The sequence below is a fragment of the Phaseolus vulgaris genome, chromosome 9 (assembly GCF_051622355.1).
Source record: "Phaseolus vulgaris cultivar YP4 chromosome 9, ASM5162235v1, whole genome shotgun sequence".
Taxonomy (NCBI): domain Eukaryota; kingdom Viridiplantae; phylum Streptophyta; class Magnoliopsida; order Fabales; family Fabaceae; genus Phaseolus; species Phaseolus vulgaris.
Genome location: NC_143506.1, coordinates 15,406,868 through 15,427,561, shown reverse-complemented (window position 1 = coordinate 15,427,561; position 20,694 = coordinate 15,406,868). Strand labels below are relative to the sequence as shown.

Genomic DNA, 20,694 nt, shown 5'->3' with positions numbered 1-20,694 from the left:
TTCATTGTATGTGAATTATTATATTCTCTGGTTGATCATCACGTGTCTTGGAACATATATAGGTGACAAGCTTGGCAAAGAGGGTGCAAGTTCTGAAGAAAATATTGGATTCACCCTATCCAGTGGTGGAGTTATCTCAACCGGAATACAATTGTTCCAATTCCAAGAATAGTTACAGTCTTCCTCGTATTTTTCTCAGTTCAACTTTATTTTAATTTTTAGGTCATTGTAATTCTTTTTACTACGAAATCTTTTGAATTCACTTCAAATAAAAGCTGAATCTTTTGAACATGAATATATAGTGATTGAAATTTTGTTTCTCCTTTTCCATTAATGGAAAACACAGAATAGGATCAAATTTGAACCAAATGGTGTTCACAGGTAGAATTTAGTGTTCTATAAAGAAGATTAAATTTTTAACCTGTGAGTGATGAATGGATCTATATAAAATAAAATTTTAAAAAACTCTAATTATGAATAAATATTCAAATTGTAAATTAATTATGGAAGGATAAATGTGTGGGTTAATAATGATATATGTATACAAGTGATTGCGTATAGATTTTCCCCCTAAATAAGTCTATTTTTTTAGAAAAATTAGAAAATAAGATTTTTTAAAAAAATTATTTCTGAATACGAGTTGAGTTCTTACTGATTAACATAATTTGTTAATAAATAAGATAAAAATATATTTTTTGATTTCTTTTTAAATTCTTAGTTAATAATTTCTTGTTCACTTTCTTTTGTTTTTTTTTTTCACCCATACCTCCTTCACTAGGTTGTATTTTAATATTACACGTATAAATATATTTATACTTATATATAAAGGGATTCTCCATTATTACTGTTTTTTTTGTGTACATATTTTTTTTTTTATTCTACTCTTATTTAATATATCTCATTTTATTATTACAATGAAGTATTTTGTTATTTCATATAAATTACTTAAAAAATACAAATATTTTTTTAATTTTTTAAATTAATATTAATGTTTCTCTTAGTTCCTTATTTTAAGGCAACAAAGAGAACACTCTCACACATTTCCACGCCAAATTTCACATATAAATTAAGCTTCACTTTTAATCACTTTCTGTACTCCATTTTTTGTTTTTCAATTTCAATATTTAAATTTTTTTCTATATGTTTGTTAGTAAAAATTGAATAAAAAAGAAAAATATGAATTTAAAATTGAATAAAAAAGAAAAATATGGATACATAAATGTTAATATGTGTTACTCAACCTTAGTTAATGGAAGGGAGAGGACGAGACTTTTCTTAAATATTGACTATTAAAAGAAACATAATCTACCTTCATTAATAATCTTTGTAATAAAAGTTATCGATAATTACAAAAAAAACAATCCACTGAAAAAGTCATAGGGTTTTATAAAATAAAATAAACATATTTATATTATTTAAAAAGTAAAAAAAATCATTGAAAAAGTAAAAATAAGTCAAATTTTAAAACACACTCCACATTGATTCAATTTCTCATATAGCACTATTTTAACTTTTATTTTCCCCTCTAGCACCCTTTTGTTTTATTTCCCTATCTAGCACTCCACCATTTCAAAAGTAAAAAAAAATGATAATTTTAATTTTAAATGCATTAAAAAAATATTTTTAATATTTAAATTAGTAAGAAATATAATTAATGAATAAAAACAAAAACAAAAATAAATAAAGAATGGCAGAAAAAATAATAATAACTAAAAACATAAAAGATATAAAATAAAGGCAAAACAAAATAAGATAAAGATAAAAGAACCTCAAATGAAGTCCTAAGTCAAGTCGAATAAGGACTGAAATGTACATAAGAGAACAACATGATCGAATAAAAAAATATTCATATTGTCAAACACACAAAAAGAACGTGTCCCAACATAGATCGTCCACTTCAAAAGTAAAAAAAAAATGATAATTTTAATTTTAAATGCATTAAAAAATATTTTTAATATTTAAAATAGTAAGAAATATAATTAATGAATAAAAACAAAAATAAATAAAGAATGGCAGAAAAAATAATAATAATTAAAAACATAAAAGATATAAAATAAAGGCAAAACAAAATAAGATAAAGATAAAAGAACCTCAAATTGAGTCCTAAGTCAAGTCGAATAAGGACTGAAATATACATAAGAGAACAACATCATCTCGAACAAAAAAATATTCATATTGTTAACACACAAAAAGAACGTGTCCCAACATTACTAGATCGTCCACTTCTCCTCATTAATTATGTTTTATTTCGCACAAACTATTTAATATACCATTGAAAAAAATATTAAATGAATTATCTTCTTTCATTTATTTTCCTTTTTATGATCAACATATATTTATTTAGTATTGTCTTATATCTCTTATATTTATCTTATTTTGATTTTGATTTTATTTTTTTATATCTTTTATCTTTATCTTATTTTGTTTTGCCTTTATTTTATATCTTTTATGTTTTTAGTTATTATTTCTTTTTCTACCATTCTTTATTTAATTATGTTTTTTTTTTATTGTTGCTGTTTTTATTTTTTATACTTATTTATTTTTGTATTTTTTTCTTCTCATTTTTAAGCATGTAGCATTTGCATTAGTTTTGTTTTTAGTATTTTGCATTTACGGTAGACATTTCAATATTATTTGTGTCCACTACTAAATAATATTAATTGACTTTAGCTTTTTTTATAATTATGTCCTGTATTTTTTACTTGAAATTAACATGATTACATCATCAATAATAATAAAAATAAATATTAATTTATGTTTATAGATTCAACTTTTATGTTGCTATAGGAATTAATTTTTTATTTTTTCATTCTTTAAATAATTTTAAACTAGATATTTTTATTTTGTAAAAAATTATTTCTTTATTTATTAATTATATTTCTAACTATTTTATTATTATTATTTTTTTAAACTTTTGAAATGGTGCTAGAGAAATAAAAATAAAAGGGAATTAGATAGAAAAATTAAAATAAAAAGATGATAAATGAGAAAATAAAAATTTAAATAGTGATATATAAGGAATTTTAAAAATGAGATTAAAAAACAAAAAAGTTATGTAAAATTTGAAAACGCAATTTACCACCTCTAGCCATATTTAAAAGAATTTTGATAGGGTTTTATAAATTGAAATTAAGATATTGAATTTGTTTGATTTTCCCTTTCCCTCCTTCTTTTCTCTCAACCGAACAGTCGCTCCAGCACATGGAGGCAGCCGGAGGAGCTCCCTTGAACCCTTCCGTCCAAGAAGTCTTCCTGGATTTCAAGGGCCGCAGAACAGCCATTGTTAAGGCCCTCACCACCGGTACTCTTCAATGTCATTCTTAATTCTTAAAATCACGTTTTTCTTCCTCGCCTTAACGTTTTTTCTTTGCGCAGATTTTAAAGACTTCTTTCAGCAATGTGATCCAGGTTTTTATTTCTGTGTCTCTCTACGTTTCTTGCGTCCTCTGTTTCTTTCCTATTGTATTCAAATCAGTTTATTTTTACGTTTTCGTGTTTACTAGAATCTTTTTCGGCTCTTTTTTCTTTTTCTTTTCGACTTACATTAGTATGCCTTGTGATTCCAACGCGGTGTGTAATGAAAAGCCAAATGTTAGTGCTTCTGGATTGTATCTGATATGGTGTGCGATCATTGTTTCTCCGTCCCTAATTAATTCTCTTTTATATCAAACTTAGTGGACACGAACCTGATGATAAATAGTTCAATGCATGGCGTTGAAATTGAAAAGTTTTCTTTTTTCTGCTTGCTTTGTTCACATTCTTACCATAAAGTGGTACTGCCGCATCAGAATTGGGATGGGAATATTATTTCTTCAGATGGTTGTAGATTTCAATTAAATTTGCCTATTTTTAGTAGTTGGTCCTAAAGTTTTTTACTTGGTCATTTATCCTAACTTTCTTTTTGTTGTACACTTTTAATTTTCAATAGCTCTATTTGATTTGTATTAACTTTATGATACAGAGAAGGAATATCTTTGTCTTTATACACTTTTAATTTTCAATAGCTGTATTTGATTTGTATAATCTTTGTGACACAGAGAAGGAAGATCTTTGTCTTTATGGATTTCCTGATGAAGTCTGGCAAGTCGATCTGCCAGCTGAGGAGGTGCCTGCAGAAATTCCAGAGCCAGTATTAGGTATTAACTTTGCCAGAGACGGGATGGAAAAAAAGGACTGGCTATCCTTTGTTGCTGCCCACAGTGATTCATGGTTAATATCTGTGGCCATGTTTTTTGGTGCAAGATTTGGGTTTAATAAGGCTGATAGGTAACTGTTTTACTGCACTAACCAGTTATTTTTCTTAAAAGAGGGATGAGTTTTTATTTTCGGTAACACATCTTTATCTCTAGGGTCAACTGTTAGGATGCTTACGCATTGTTTTTAATACTATTGTCTAAATTTTTTCCTTAGATAGGTTGAATGTATCTTGTTACGGGCAAAGGTATTCTGTTGATTTAATTGCGCCTGAAATAAATAATGAAACATTTGGTTACAAGATGCTAAAAATGGGGATTTTACCTTATTCATAACAATACTGGACTTGGATTTCATTTCTGTATTTGTTAGAGTTGAAAAGCAAAACTGTAATTGATACAATAAATGTTAAATTCAGGTACAGAAGTCAAGCTTTAGGTGGAGAGCTGATTTTTCCTTATTAACTTTAATAATGGAGTGTTTCAGTACTTCCTCTTATTTATTTAGTTAATGATATTTTGATGAATGTTTTCAAATTTGTATCTTTCATTAATATCTATTTCTCATTCTTTATGTGCAGGAGTCATCTTTTTAATATGATAAATGATCTTCCAACAGTATTTGACGTTGTTGTTGGGAAGGTCAAGAAACAAGGAAAGAAAAAGTCATCAGCTTCTAATCATGACAACAACAAATCTAAATCAAACACCAAGGTATACAAGCTGAGAAAACAAACTAACCGTTAGTAGTTGTTTGCTGATGGCATAGCTTTAGTTTTACAATGAAAGCTTATTACTTTTGGCTTTCCAGATGCTAACTTTTGAACTGAAAGTAAATTAATATATATTTTGGCACAGAAATTCAATTCTACAGTGGAAAGTTGAATGTACCGTAGCTAATTATTATGGTTTGATATTTGCAGAGAGGTTTTGAATCTCAAGGAAATTATTCAAAAGCAATGGAAGTAAAGGACGAGGATGATTTGGAAGAGGAGGACGAAGAACATGGAGAGACACTTTGTGGAGCATGTGGAGAGAGCGATGCGGCTGATGCTGGTGGATTCTGGATTTGCTGTGACGTTTGCGAAAGGTGGTTTCATGGGAAATGTGTGAAGATTACCCGTGCTAAGGCTGAGTATATCAAGCATTACAAATGTCCATCTTGCAGCAACAAGAAGCTCGTCAATTGTAGCTTCTAGTTAATCTAATTTCAGATTTTGTATTAGTTATCTTAGGTAGTAATTTGGACATTTGGGAATCTTAGTTTTATTAGCCCGGGTCCGAGTCTGAGAATAAAACGGCTCCTACTTTTAAAACCCAATCGCAGGATCAGGTTATACATTTTTTTGTATTTTTTAAGTGTTGCATTTGCATGCGTATAATAGGGGGTATAATAGGGGTACGTGTTGTCTTCCATTTAAGTATTAAGGTTGCAGCTGCATATGAGTAGTCTCTGGCATAAAGGCAAATTACCGCAGGGAAATTATATTTTACTGGCCCCAACTAAAGATTCAGTTCACGCAATCTGTTGTCCTCCTTTGCTGTGAATCATACATTCTATGTTCAACAATTATAGGTGGCAAGCGTTGGGTGCAAGTACTGAAGGAAAATACTGCTAAGGCAACTCAACAATTAACAATTGGGTCTTGTGGTGGAGTTGCCCCAACCAGAATACAAGTGGTCCAATTCACTGAATACTGCCATGTGAGGTTATCGATTGTAATTTTTCCTTTTTGCTACAATATATATGTGTGTCACATTACGAGTATTTTATAAAAAAGAAAAAATACAAAAATAAAATATTATAATATTACATTTATTATAATATTAACAAATTAAATAGATTACACAATCTATTATACCACTGCAATAAATAAAAGTAAAAATTAGATGAAATGATACTAATTCACGTAAGATTTAAATTATTATAGAAACAAAGTAAAAAACCAAAACAAAAATATAGTCCAATATATGTTCCATTTTTACTTTAAAGTTCATTATATTATTTAATTAACAAATTAAAAATAAACAACTTATTTATTATTTTAATTTAATAACTATTACATAAAGATTTTGGAAACAAAATTCAATAAGTAGCAATAAATAAAGGGCAATCTAATTGACAAAGTAGGTCAATCAATAAACAATAAGAATTGAATAACATAATTGGATTATTTATTTAGTTGACATAAATTGAGAGTTAAACAATATTGGATTATAATGTTATGTCAACATATTTCAATCACCGCTTTAGATAACTTAAATGTAAAACTGATAGAAGAAAATATATGAAAGATAAAAGACTAATTTTGTACTTGTCATACTTGGTAAGACATTATATTTATTACAATTTTACCACAAAAGCAAAAGTATGATGACACATTTTTTTAAAAAAAAGTAAGAAACAATAAACAATTATATAAAAAAATGATTTATTCTAAAAGGTGAATAACTCGAATTATATAATTTTGTGTGTTAACCTCTCTTTCAAAAACAATTTTATCACTAGGGGTGAAGATTGATCACACTATACAAAATGTGTATATACACAATTATAGATTTGTTTCATCTCAGTATCAATCCTACAAATATAAAATTTAATAAGCAGCGACTACAAAATGTTCTTCAAATGCAGCCTACACATAAAAAAGTAGTTTTAGTTAGAATAATCTAAACCATATGAAATCTAAACAACATGAACAAACATATGAAATACAGTGCAAAATACATGTGACAAAACTATTATCAATCTGAATATCATATTATTCGCATAATCTAAAGTGCATAATTCAATAGAAGCAAAACAATTAGGAAGAAAAAAATATATGAAATGCAGTACAGATATAAAAACTAAAGAGGATGAAAATCCAACTGAAATGAAGTGCAGAATCAATATAAACAAAACAATGAGAAAGAAAAAACATTAAATGCCAATAACAGTTTACTAAGAACGGTTAATGCTGACAGTTCATAATATTTTACTAATTCTGACCACCCTTGATTAATGTAAGAACACAATGATCAAGTTCAACCGCAAACTCGAAACCCTAAACCCTAAACTCAGTAGTAAAACCACAATCAAAAAAAAAAAATCTTTTAAAAATCATAAAAGTAATGTTACTATTAAAAAAGAAATACAGCATACATTACCACATAGGTTCATAGAGTTGAACATGCACTTGGTTGGTAGAACTACTATCTCAAAATCTGAATATTGCCATGTGAGGTTATCAATCGTAATTTCCTTTTTGCTACCATAAATATATATATATATATATATATATATATATATATATATATAAAGAATACATATCAATATCAAACATAATAAAGAATTAGTAGTATAATATAATCAAATATAATAAAGAGAGAAACGATATGACATGACATACTATGTTGTGACAAAAAAAATTGTTGGACGCGTCATTATATGAAGCAAATGGTGGCTGAAATGGTAGAAACCAAGTGCCCAATACTTTTTTTCAGGTCTAAATATTTGTAGCCAGTGAGTTTGTCATTTAAGTTATACGAATTAATAAAAAAAAATTAAATGCTATGAGATGCTCAATGAACTTTTTTAGTCTTCTCGAAATTTGAATGAAAGATAAATAAGTTCAGATTTCACTAAATCTCTAGATGAAACTCATTTTTTCGTCGATAAGGTAATTGCACACACTGTTTCAAATTTAATGATTTAATATAATGGTATTTTATTTCTTTCTTTTGGAGTATATAAACACGACGTTTTTTCTTATATATTTTGTGGTTAAGCTAGGTTTGACTTCCTTAATCTTTAAAAAAATTAATTTAATCGTTTTTATTTTGAAAACGAATTGAAATATTCCTTTATGCCATGTCTATTAAATTTATTATTAAAAAATAAATTGACATTTTTTACCACCAATTTGATAGAAGGTGGAGAAGGAAGAAAAACGAAGAGTAAAAAATGAAGTGCAATGGAAGTGGTGTGGAAGGGAATGATGGGGTGGCGTGAATAAAGAGAAAAACTGTTTTATAAAGTTAATAAAGTTAATTTTAAAATTAATAACTTTTTATAAAAATATTATCTTTTACAGTGGCCATAATTTAGATATCTTTTTGCAATTTTTTTTATTTAACAAGTAATTTTGATAATATTTTTAAGTAGTTATCCATTATAAAAAAATCCGTCTGAATTATGACTGTCATATGGTTTTGTTAAACGGGATTAACATATTTTACTATTTAAAAAATTAAAATTAGCAGAATTTTAGACACAGTTTACCACCATCTATATTTTTTTTTGTTGATATTTTAAATAAATTATCCATAAATATAAAAACCGCATATGTGTGGACAATTATAGGGGTTTATAAAATAAATTTGAATAATTCTATTATTTTAAAAATTGAAATTTACATCGAATTTTAAAATCCAATCTTTACCTTACATCTATACTTTAAAAAAATATATAACTAAAAAAAATCTTTTCTAAATCTGCTAAAGAAACTTCTATAGAAAGTGATGACACCAACTTCATTTTATACTAATAACAAAATATTAATATTTATAATAAAAAAATTAAAAATATAAATAAAATTTCCTTAATAAAAATATAAACAAAAAGTAAAATATTAAAATAATTTTTAAAAATAAAAAATTATAAATAATTAAAATATTAATATGTATTTGTAGATAGAGCATGAGTGTCAAAAAAAATATTTTTGTTTATAAAATGAGATTAACCTGTCCTATTACTTTTTAAAGATTTAGAAGTTGGGTCAAATTTTAAAACACGGTTTACCATCCATAAATAAATAAATAAAAAACAATATTTTCGATAATCTTTTAAAAAAAAAACATAAATACAAAGATCTCATAGGATTTCAAAAAAATGGGAATAAGTCAGATCAAATTTCAAAACATAATTTACCTCTATTTTTTTTAAAAATGATTCCGGTAAATTAAAAAAGAACAAAATCCCACCAAAGTTTTGAGGACTGTATGGTTTTATAAATGGGATTATCGTATTTTATTTTTATTTTTATTTTTAAAAGTTAGGTCAAATTGTAAAACTCAGTTACTATGCAGAATTTATTTATTTTTGTGAATTTTTTAAAAATTGATACCAAAATAAAAAATAATAGCGCTAAAGTGATTGTGTTGGTAGGGTTTTATAAATTGGGATTAACCTATTGAATTTGTTTGAAAAGAGAGAGAGAGAAGAAGAAGGGGTGGTGAAAGAGTTTGGCATCTTTGTTTGTTTCCCTTTCCCTCCATCTTTTCCTTTAACTGAACACACTCTCTCTAGCACATGGACGCAGCCGGAGGAGCTCCCTACAATCCCCGTTCCGTCAACGAGGTCTTCCGAGATTTCAAGGGCCGCAGAGCCGCCATTGTTAAGGCCCTCACCACCGGTACCCTTCAATTTCTTTCTTAATTCTTTTTTTCAATTTCAATTACGCCTTTCTTCCTCGCCGTAACGTTTTCTTTCTTACGCAGATGTTGAATTGTTCTATCAGCAGTGTGATCCAGGTATTTTTGTTTCTGCGTCTCTCTACTTGTTTTTTTACCTTATCTCTATTGAATCCATGCCTCTTCTCGTTTCTTTCCACTTGTAAATTGATTTTTTGTTCCGCTTTCGTATTTGATTTTACCTGACTAATTCTCTACCTCTTGTCAAATGCCCTACTTAGCTACCGAATATTTCTGTCTTTTTTTTCCTTTTTGAAATTTCATTATTAATCTTTGTGATTCTAACGCCGAGTACCTCTGGATATATCAAACTATTTCGACACGAACCTGATGATAAATAGTTCAATAAATCTCGTTGAAATTGATTTTTTTTTTTTCCTGCTTGCTTTGTGCTCATTACCACAACGTGATACTGCCGCTGCTGAATTGGGAAGGGGAATATTTCTTAATGTGTTTGTAGATTTCAATTAAATCTGCTTCTTTTTTTATACTTGGGCCAAATTTTTGCTTGGTTGACCACTTCACTTTCCAACTGAAATCGGATCAAACTGATACGTGATACCGGGCCTCACTTTACTGTTTGTTCTTAATTTATCATTCATGTATGCTGTGTTACCGGGATCTAAATTTTAGTTTCATTCTAGTTTCTTTCAAGTCCATCTGTCCTAGCTTTCTTTCTGGTGTACAAGGGTTGGTGCGATTTATTTGTACACTTCTGAATTTGTGATACAGATAAGGAAAATCTTTGTCTTTATGGATTTCCTAACGAGCACTGGGAAGTCAATCTACCTGCTGAGGAGGTTCCTCCAGAGCTTCCAGAACCAGCATTAGGTATTAACTTTGCCAGAGACGGGATGGAAGAAAAGGACTGGCTATCCTTGGTTGCTGTGCACAGTGATTCATGGTTAATTTCTGTGGCCATGTATTTTGGTGCAAGATTTGGATTTGATAGGGCTGATAGGTAACTGTTCTCTTTCCATTTTTAATTTGCACGTTTCATGTACTTTTACTCTACAAACTAGTTTTTTTTTCCTTAAGTGGGTATGTTTGATCTTCAATAACACACCTTTAGGGTCAACTTTTAGAATGCCTGGACACTGTTTTCCATTTTATGTTCTTAATTTTTACCCTTGATGGTTTGAGTTTTTAATGTATCTTGTTTTGGACAAAGTTATTCTGCTGATTTAGTTGCGCTTGAAATAAATAAATGAAGCATTAGGTTATAAGAAACAAGATGTTAAAATCGGGATTTTTCCTTAAATTGAGAAGGGAATTAAATTGCAAATAGTAGATTGAATAGCAGGTTTATAAAATTCATAACACATATATAATCCATAAAGAAACATATAACATACTGGATCTGGATTTCATATCAACTAACCCAAACTGTAATTTATACAATAAATGTTAAATGCAGGTACAGAAGTTCAAGCTTTTGTTGAAAGGCTGATTTTTCCTTGTTAACTTTGATGATACAGTGTTTCAGTTTGCACCTTCTAAATAATTAGATTCTTTACCCTTTTGTTTTTGTAGTTAATTTCATATTTTGATATATGTTTTCAATTTTATTTTTCTTCCATTAATATCTATATCTCATTCTTCATGTGCAGGAAGAGTCTTTTCAGTATGATAAATGATCTTCCAACAATATTTGAGGTTGTTTCAGGGAAGTCCAAGAAACAAGGAAAGGAAAAGTCATCAGTTTCTAGTCATGACAATAACAAATCTAAACCAAACTCCAAGGTATACAAACCATTAATAGTTTTTTGCTGATGGCATAGCTTTAGATTTACACCGAAGCTAATTACTTTTTTTCTTTAATTTGATACAAGATTTGGGTTAGTTTAACCTCTTTGAACTCCTGCTGGTGAACAAACAAACAAATGCTTCTGTTTTAAGAGAATTTCCTTTTTCAAAAGAAGGGTATGAAGGCTGTAGTGTTTTCTAGATGCTAACATTTGAACTGAAACTAAATGAATATAGTGCAAAGTTTAATGTATTACCAATGGTAGTTAGAGATCTAAATAAAATAAGTAGTATATGTTTATATCCAACAGCAATAATGCATTGGAGGAGGTGAAAAGGTTATATAATCCTTCTTTTTAGACCTTAAAGTCTTGTAATGAGATACAAGCGCCAAATTTGTTTTCCCCCTTTAGATAATGTCTATTGGTTTAAAAATTGCAGAGAGGTTCTGAATCACAAGAAAAGTATTCAAAATCAATGGAATCAAAGGATGAGGGTGCTTTGGAAAAGTACGATGAAGAGCATGGAGAGACACTCTGTGGGGCATGTGGAGAGAACTATGCTATTGATGCTGATGAGTTCTGGATTTGCTGTGACATTTGTGAGAGGTGGTTTCATGGAAAATGTGTGAGGATTACCCCTGCGAAGGCTGAGGGTATCAAGCATTACAAATGTCCATCTTGCAGCAACAAGAAAGCTCGTCAATAGTAGTTTCTAGTTTATTTATTTCAGATTTATGTCGGGTACTTTTATTGAATCCAAAATTTGGATATTTATGACTGCTTATTTGTTTACGCCTTCGTCAACTGCAGATTCCTTCTTAGATTTATATTAGGTACATGAGGTACTATTTATTCTATCCAAAAGTTAAGGTTTATTTCAGATTTATATTAGGTAATTTGGATATGCATGTTAAATATGTTAAATATTAGCATATATTTCCTTAGTCTTAGTGATGTCTGAAACATCTCGTTTAAGAAAGACTTCTACCTACCCGCAATAATTACCCGCAACAATAGTAAGATACACTCAAATCCGATAGCTTGCTTTTCATGATACCTCATAATATCTATTCAATATTTTTTCATAAGAGTATGAATTCGTAAAGTCCTAGAAATATTGAATAATTTTCAGGATGTACTCAAATTTTCATATTCTCTTATACACTAATAATTCTTTATATTATTATGTGATATTTTGCGTGTGAATCTCCTTCTTTCCTTGTCTTTGGTAAACTTTAGTACATCCAGGAGTAGGAACTCGGTTTGCAACACAAACCCTCCTTTTCCACCTCAGGATTTCAATGCTCCAACCTCGGGATTTCAATGCTCCATTCTGGTAAGAAGAAAACTCATTAAAAGAAAAACTATGTTATCTTCTGTTAATTTTATATTTTGCCTATAATATCATTGTTATAAGTTCTTCCATTCGAATAGATCGGAACATAAGCGGAAAACATAATACTTGTTTGAGCTCTTCCATTATTTACATTTTAAATAATAGTTTATGGAAAAAAAAAGGTTAGTCCGTAATAAGGATGTGGAAAAAATCCAAATTACAAAATTCAATCCATAATTATCCAAATTCATATTATCCATTTAAATGGATTTATCTCAAATCCATATTTTTGGATTTTAAATCCAATCCATTTAATTGGATATGGATTAGATATAAATTGAATACATTTTTGGATTATTCAAATTGCATTTTGGGTTGGATTTTGACTTGGCTCGATCCAGGTTGAGCCAAGACAATTCGGGCCTAGATTGAGCAAAGTTAGTCCAAGTCCACGTTGAGTTAAGTCATCCAGGCCCAAGTTGAATCGAGTCGATATGGGCCAAAGTCGAGCCAAGTCATTTCGGGTCAAAGTCGAGCCGAGTCAACCCTGGACCAAGTCGAGTTGAGTGGTTGATATTGAGTCAACCCGAGTCGGCTGGGGCTGATATTGAGCCGAGTTGGCCCGTGCCAATGTCTAGTCGAACCGATCCAGGCCCATATCGAGTTGAGTCTTTCGGGTCCGATATTGAGTCGAGCGGGCTCAGGCCGATATTCAGACGACAGAGCCAGGGCTAATGTCGACCCGAGCGTGCCCAGGCCGATGTCGAGCTGAGCGGGCCAAGACCGATACTAAGTCGAGCGGGCCCTGGCTAATGTCGAGTCGAGCAGGCCCGAGCAAATGTCAAGCTAAGCGGGCCCAGGTCGATGTCTAGCTGAGCGGGCCCGAGCCCATGTCGAGCTGAGTAGGCCCATGCCAAATTCAAGTCGAGCAAGGTTGGGTCGATGTCGAGTCGTTTAGGCCCAGGCCAATGTTGAGTTGCCCAGGACAATATCAAGTCGAGCGGGCCCAGACCGATGTCGCGGGCTCAAGTCGTTGTTGAGTCGAGCGAGCCCGGACCAATGTCGAGTCAAGCGGGCCCGAGCCGATTTCGAATCATTCGGGTCTGGGTCGATGTCAAGTCGAGCGGGCCCGAGCTTATGTAGAGTCATTTGGGTCCGAGCTGATGTAGAGTTGTCCGGGCCCATGTCGAATCGAGCGAGTTAGGGTCGATGTCGAATTGAGTGGGCCCGGGCCGATGACAGGTCGTCCAGGCCCAGGCCGATATCGAGTTGTTCGAGCCCGGACTGATGTCAAGTCGTCTGGGCCCGGGCCAATGTCGAGTCGAGCGAGTCTGGGCCGATGTCGAGCCGAGCGGGCCCGTACCGATTTCGAATCATTCAGGCCCAAGTCGATGTTGAGTCGAGCGGGCCAGGATCAATGTTGAGTCGAGTGGGCCCATACTGATGTTGAGTCATTCGGGCTCGAGCCGATGTCGAGTGGGCCCATGTCGATGTCGAGTTGTTCGGTTCTTGGTCGATGTCGAGTCCTCTGGGCCCAGGCCGATGTCGAGTCGTCCGGGCCCGAACCGATGTCGAGTCGTCCAGGACCGGGTCGATGTTGAGACGTTCGGCCCGACTCGATGTTGAGCCGTCTGGGTTTGGGTCGTTCTTGAGCTGAGTTGGTCCGCATCCAGGTTGAGTCAGCTTAGGCCCAGTTCGAGTCAGGTTAGTTTGTGTCCATATCAAAATGAATTTAATGTAATTGACAAAGTAGATTTAATCTAATTAACAAAGTAAATTTAATCTAGATTTATTCCAAAGTGGATATGGATTTTAAATTCAATCCATTTATTTGGATTTGGATTGGATTTCGAAAAATCCAATCCATTCATTTTTCTAATTTTTTTTATCCATTTAGACAAACATACTTACTTTGTAACGTTTTTTTTTCTTAATCTTCTTTGTGATTTCCTTTTTAATTATTTGAATGCACTTTTTTTTAATTTTATTTTTAACAAAGTATTTTCCCTTTAAAAAATGATAATCTTTTAAAAATTAATACATATTTAAAACCATAATTACTTTAAAAATATCCCTAAACTTATACTTGCCCAAAAATATACATATGTAAGCAACAAAAAAATCTTCGAAAAACTCTTCAAACAAAAAAAGGGACTTCAATTATTATTATTTTTTTTAATTTTATACCAATGAATCATAAATAACCCATATAAAAAATTATAATGTTACATTTAATTCAAAAGTTAATAAATTTATGAATTTTTATCTTTATATCTTATTTAACTTTCTTACGTCTGGTAAGACCCAACTTATACTTTAATTTCTTTAAGTTGAAAATTAGTTAATAAGCCTTACATGAACTTATGAGTTTATTTTACTAAATATTATATAGATTTTTATAATTATGCTTTGTATTAATATAAATAGGCTCTTGTTTATGAGCTTGTTTTTCTAAATATTATATTAATTTTTATAATTATGCTTTGTATAATATATACTGGGCTCTTGTTAGAGGGAGCATCAAATTCAGATCTCTTGATCGTATTTTTCTTATCTTGTATTTTCTTGTGGCGAGCTTATAATTTATTCTGAATTATTTAATTTTGAATGAAAAAAATGTTTTTAATCAATTCATCCAAAAAGTTATGATATTGCCGTATCTTTTTTTAGCTCAATAATTTTTTTTGAGTTTTTTTTTATTCCACAGTTTAATTATACCTAATGATAGATTCGATATATTGCATTAAAAATTAGGTTGACTTAAATATATTTCATTCAAATCTAAATCCATATTTTTTGGATTTTAAATCCAATCTATTTAATTGGATATAGATTGAATACAATTTTGGATTATCCAAATTGCATTTTGGGTTAAATTTTGACTTAGCCTGATCCAGGTTGAGCCAAGACAATTCGGGTCCAGGTTGAGTAAAGTCAGCCCAAGTCCACCGAGCTGAGTCATCCAAGTCCAAGTCGAATCGAGTCGGTATGGGCAAAAGTCGAGCCAAGTCATTTCGGGCCAAAGTCGAGCCGAGTCAACCCTGGACCAAGTCGAGTTGAGTGGCCGATATTGAGCCGAGTTGGCCCATGCCAATGTCTAGTCGAGTCGGTCCAGGCCCATGTCGAGCTGAGTCTTTCGAGTCCGATATTGAGTTGAACGGGCCCATGCCAATATTCAGACGACAGAGCCAGGGCTAATGTCGACCCGAGCGTGCCCAGATGTCAAGTTGAGCAGGTCCAGGTCGATGTCGAGCCAAGCGAGCCAAGGCCGATACTAAGTCGAGCGGGCTCGGGCTAATGTCGAGTCGGGAGCAAATGTCAAGTCGAGCGGGCATGAGCCCATGTCGTGTTGAGTGGGCCCAGGCCCATGTCGAGTCGTCTAGGCCCAGGCCCATGTCGAGTCGTCTAGGCCCAGGTCGATGTTGAGTCGCACGGGCCCATGTCAAGTCGAGCAGGCTCAGATCGATGTTGAGCCCAACGGGCTTGGACCGATGTCGAGCCCAACAGGCTTGAACCGATGTCAAGTCGAGTGAGCCCGAATCAATGTCGAGCCTAACGAGCCCAGACCGATGTCGAATCGAGCGGGCCTGAGCCGATTTTGAATCATTCAGGGTCGGGTCGATGTCGAGTGGAGCGGGGACGGCCTGATGTCGAGTCGTTCGGGTCCTGGTTGATGTCGAGTCGATCGGGTCGGGCCGATGTAGAGTTGTCTGGGTCGAGGTCGATGTCGAGTCGAGCGAGCTAGGGCCGATGTCTAGTCAAGCGGGCCCGGGCCGATGACGAGTCGTCTAGGCCCAAGCCGTTGTCAAGTCGAATGAGCTTGGGTCGATGTCGAGCCGAGCGGGCCCGTGTCGATTTTGAATCATTCGGGCCCGAGTCGATGTTGAGTCGAGCGGGTCGAGATCGATGTTGAGTAGAGTTGGCTCGGGCAGATGTTGATTCGTTCGGGTCGAGGCCGATGTCGAGTCGTCCGGGTCAAGGCTGATGTCGAGGATTTCAGGCCCGTGTCGATGTTGAGTCGTCCGGGCCTGGGCCGATGTTGAGTCATCCAGGCCCGAATCGATGTCGAGTCGTTCGGGCCCAAACCGATTTCGAGTCGTCCGGGCTCAGGTTGATGTCGAGACGTACGAGCCCGACTCGATGTTGAGTCGTCTGGGTTTGGACCGTTGTTGAGCCGAATTGGTCCGTGTCCAGGTTGAGTCAGCTTAGGCCCAGTTTGAACCAGGTTAGTCTGTGTCCATATCAAAATGAATTTAATGTAATTGACAAAGTAGATTTAATCTAATTAACAAAATGAATTTAATCTAGATTTATTCCACTTTAAATAAATTTTAAAAAAATCCAAATATATTTGATCTAGTTAAAGTGGATAATCCATTTATTTGGATTTGGATAAAAATCCATGAAAACCATTGTAACTTCATTTTTCTTAATTTTTTTTATCCATTTAGACAAGCATACTTACTTTTTAATGTTTTTTTTTTCTTAATCTTCTTTGTGATTTCCTTTTTAATTATTTGAATGCACTTTTTTTTTAATTGTATTTTTAATAAAGTGTTTGCCCTTTAAAAAATGATAATCTTTTAAAAATTAATACATATTTAAAACCATAGTTACTTTAAAAATATCCCTAAACTTATTTGATTAGACGTATTTAAGATCGATAATTTTATTTAAATAAGTTGATGTAATGAGTATTAATAAATTTAATTTTTATTCATTTTCATAAATTTAAAATTATTTTTAAATATGTATTTAATATATTTTTAATTATTTTAATTGATTTAAAGTGAAAAATTATCTTTGTTAAATAAATAAATATAAATAATGGCTGCCTACGAGATTTACAAGAGTTAGATAGGTTCCATCTAGTATGGTCTTATAATTTTTTATGAATAAGTATAATTTTTTTATGTATCGTATGTATCTTTTTGTTAGCATACGAGTTTTGTTTTAATCTCCCATATATTTGTATTTTTTTTTAATAATATTTTTTTTATGTAATGATAAATTATTGTTGTTGTTTGAGGTGTCAGCTTAGCTGAGATGTCAAGTTCATGAAAACTTTTATAAAAAAAATAATTTGGAAATAACTAAGGTTATGATAATATAATATTATATAATATTATATAATTCATATTTAGATTTCCATGTTTGTTTAACATTTTTTTCTAGATTGATTATAATGGTTGGATATCTTAGATGTATTTGTGTTTGTCGAAATTACTTATTTAAAAGTGTTTAAATAAATATTTTTAATATTAACATATCTATTATTTTTTTTATCTCATTCAACTATGATAATATTTATTATTTTGAAAAAAAACTCATTATTAAAATGAATATAGTTTTTCTTCTGCTAAAAAAATGTTTGTGATTATTATTTTTATTATATCTTTAAGTTATTGGTGATTAATGTAAATTTTTAGAAATTTAATATTATGAATTCTTAGAAAAATGGTTATTTCTTTAAAATATATTACTTTTTACCTTGGTCCTGTTAATACTTATTTTGTTTGCATTTATTACAAATATTTTAACTTTTGTTTTTAATCTCTGTAAATATATTCTTTAATTTTAATTACTATATACATGTTTAGTTCATACAAATACAATAATTTTTTAATTCCTATAAATTATTACTTTCTGATTTTAGTTCATGATCATATTATATGTTGATATGATATTTATCAATTTTGTTAATGTTGATATGATATCATTTTCATTACATTTTATAGTAGAAAACAAAAGTAGGAGCAAGAACTAAAAGTTAAAAAATAAAATAAAAATATCCATATTTTACTGATAAAAATGAATTAAGTCTATATTTTTTAATTATAAAATGTATTCTGAATTTCACATACTGGAGTATCTCTCTACATAATAATATTAAATTTATTGTAGCAGATGAGTGAGGTACACAATTCAACTCCACCTTGGTCTTACTTCTGCAAATGGTTTCACTTGTTCAGTATTCAATGTTGGTTCTCATTGAGTAGCCCACAGAATAAATTAAGGTAGCTCTGGGATTGCAATTTTATTTTGTAGATTATTAGATAAATAAATAGAAGAACATCTAAAATAAATAAAAATACATAACAAAAATAAGATTACAATTTCAACATTTATGAAACATATCACTTGGATTTTTGAAAAAATTTCAACTTTATGAAATTTTATACTATTTATAAATAGACATATTAAATTTTAATGTTATGCTAATTGACCCTTAAATTCTATTCTGTTTGTAAATAAACAACTTTAACTTCAATTTCATTCAGATTGATTCTTAATTTTTTATGTTTTTCAAATTAAAACCTTCAATTTGATCCTATAAATTATTTATCTATTTTACTTCTAATATAAGAAAAAAAGGAATGTAGAAGAAAAAAGTAAAAAATAAACAAACCTGTATTTGATTTTTAATTCTAAATTTTATCATGATGTACCATTTGGAAAATTGATTTGTAAGGTTGATAAAAATAATCTTATTAACATTTTGAAATCCAAAATTACAAGAATCATAAGTAAATTTTGAAATTTTCCTCCTCTGGTGAATGAAAAACAAGAAAAATAAAAAAGTACATTCCCTTTCTTGTATTAAAATGTTTCTCGTTATATCCTCTCAATCCAACATAATATAAAAAATAAAAAAAAACTTTCTTTCTCTTACCATCTTCTTCTTATTTAATAATGACTTAAAAATTTATGGTTAAATATTAATATGTAAGGATATAACAATAAAAGTTGATGATGAATATAATGGTATAGTGAATATAATTAAGATGATCTTAACAGTGAGAACACTAGCAACGACTATAACAATGATAGAATAAAAATAAAAATAACATATAATGAGGATTGACAAATGTAATAATATAGTTATTGTAATAAATATATAAGATAATGAGAATATAAGATAACTCACTTATCCTATCTATCATATGTATTCAACCTAGGATTGTGATTAAAAATACACTACACTAACAATATATGGTAGATAATAAGATAAAAAAAAATCATATATTTGTATTTATTTAACATGTTTATTCAATACCGAAGCAAATGAATTATACCAAAACCACTTTATCTAAGTTTAATTTTTAGCCTTTAAAGCATTTTGTGATTTATTATACTCGAAGGAAGAAAAAGTGAGAAATGTGGTCAAAATTTGAAGTTGGGATATTTAGCCATGTTTGTCTGGGAGCGAGGTCTTATTCTTGTGAGTCCACCTTGTGCCAAAAAAGGTTATCCATTATCCTATTTGTCACTTCCTCTGCGGTTAATTTTCTGTCCGTTTCCATGGTAAAGATTTTGTCCTGGCTCAGCATCTTGAAGGGATTATTGACCCACAGATTTGTGTCCTGAATGCTGCATAGAAATGCTAATGCCAATTCATTCTACTGGTTCAGCTTTTACTCATGTCAGTCCACAGAATAAAATAACTAGCTACCATCCTTTTTCTTATGGGACATACCACTTCCAAATATGGTTTCTCTTCAGCCCCTTGTTTCAACAAACCACAACTTTCCTCTGCTTCCCCTGCTTCCTACACTCATTCCCTTTATTTCTCATGCATTTAATGTTATTACTTTTATCTACACACCAATTCATTCTTTTATTTCAACTCAATTTTCCTTAAATCTCTCTCATATTTTATACTAGAATCCAAATTCTAAACCATGCCTCACTTTGACCAAGTCGACGTACCTATCCTCCTTCCTTATTTTCGAACAAAATCTACACCTATTGTTGCCATTGTATAATAATAGGATTATCGATTGGGAAGCCACTTTTAGAATGCAAATCAAATTAGTGTGATAACAAATGCCTTTCTTTTTCTTCTGTAGGGCAGAATTAGAAATTATATATTTTAACTTATATTTTAGAATAAACTATCACATCACCCAAAAGTTAGCCATTCAAATCTCAGCCTCACTACTGGTAATGATAATGATCCTAC

The 20,694-nt window shown here is 31.0% G+C and overlaps 2 protein-coding genes across 2 annotated transcripts; both read left to right on the top strand.

Annotated features, from left to right (window-relative positions):
* The first annotated feature begins 3,147 nt into the window (after positions 1 to 3,147).
* On the top strand, positions 3,148 to 5,514 carry LOC137822917 (PHD finger protein ALFIN-LIKE 4). The gene is made up of 5 exons (XM_068627941.1): positions 3,148 to 3,301; positions 3,376 to 3,408; positions 4,038 to 4,266; positions 4,775 to 4,907; positions 5,117 to 5,514. The coding sequence occupies exons 1-5, from the start codon at positions 3,202 to 3,204 to the stop codon at positions 5,390 to 5,392; spliced, it is 771 nt and encodes a 256-aa protein (XP_068484042.1). The 5' UTR covers positions 3,148 to 3,201; the 3' UTR covers positions 5,393 to 5,514.
* A 3,841-nt stretch (positions 5,515 to 9,355) lies between these two features.
* On the top strand, positions 9,356 to 12,281 carry LOC137820879 (PHD finger protein ALFIN-LIKE 4). The gene is made up of 5 exons (XM_068625179.1): positions 9,356 to 9,589; positions 9,675 to 9,707; positions 10,380 to 10,608; positions 11,258 to 11,390; positions 11,835 to 12,281. The coding sequence occupies exons 1-5, from the start codon at positions 9,487 to 9,489 to the stop codon at positions 12,099 to 12,101; spliced, it is 765 nt and encodes a 254-aa protein (XP_068481280.1). The 5' UTR covers positions 9,356 to 9,486; the 3' UTR covers positions 12,102 to 12,281.
* Positions 12,282 to 20,694: the final 8,413 nt, after the last annotated feature.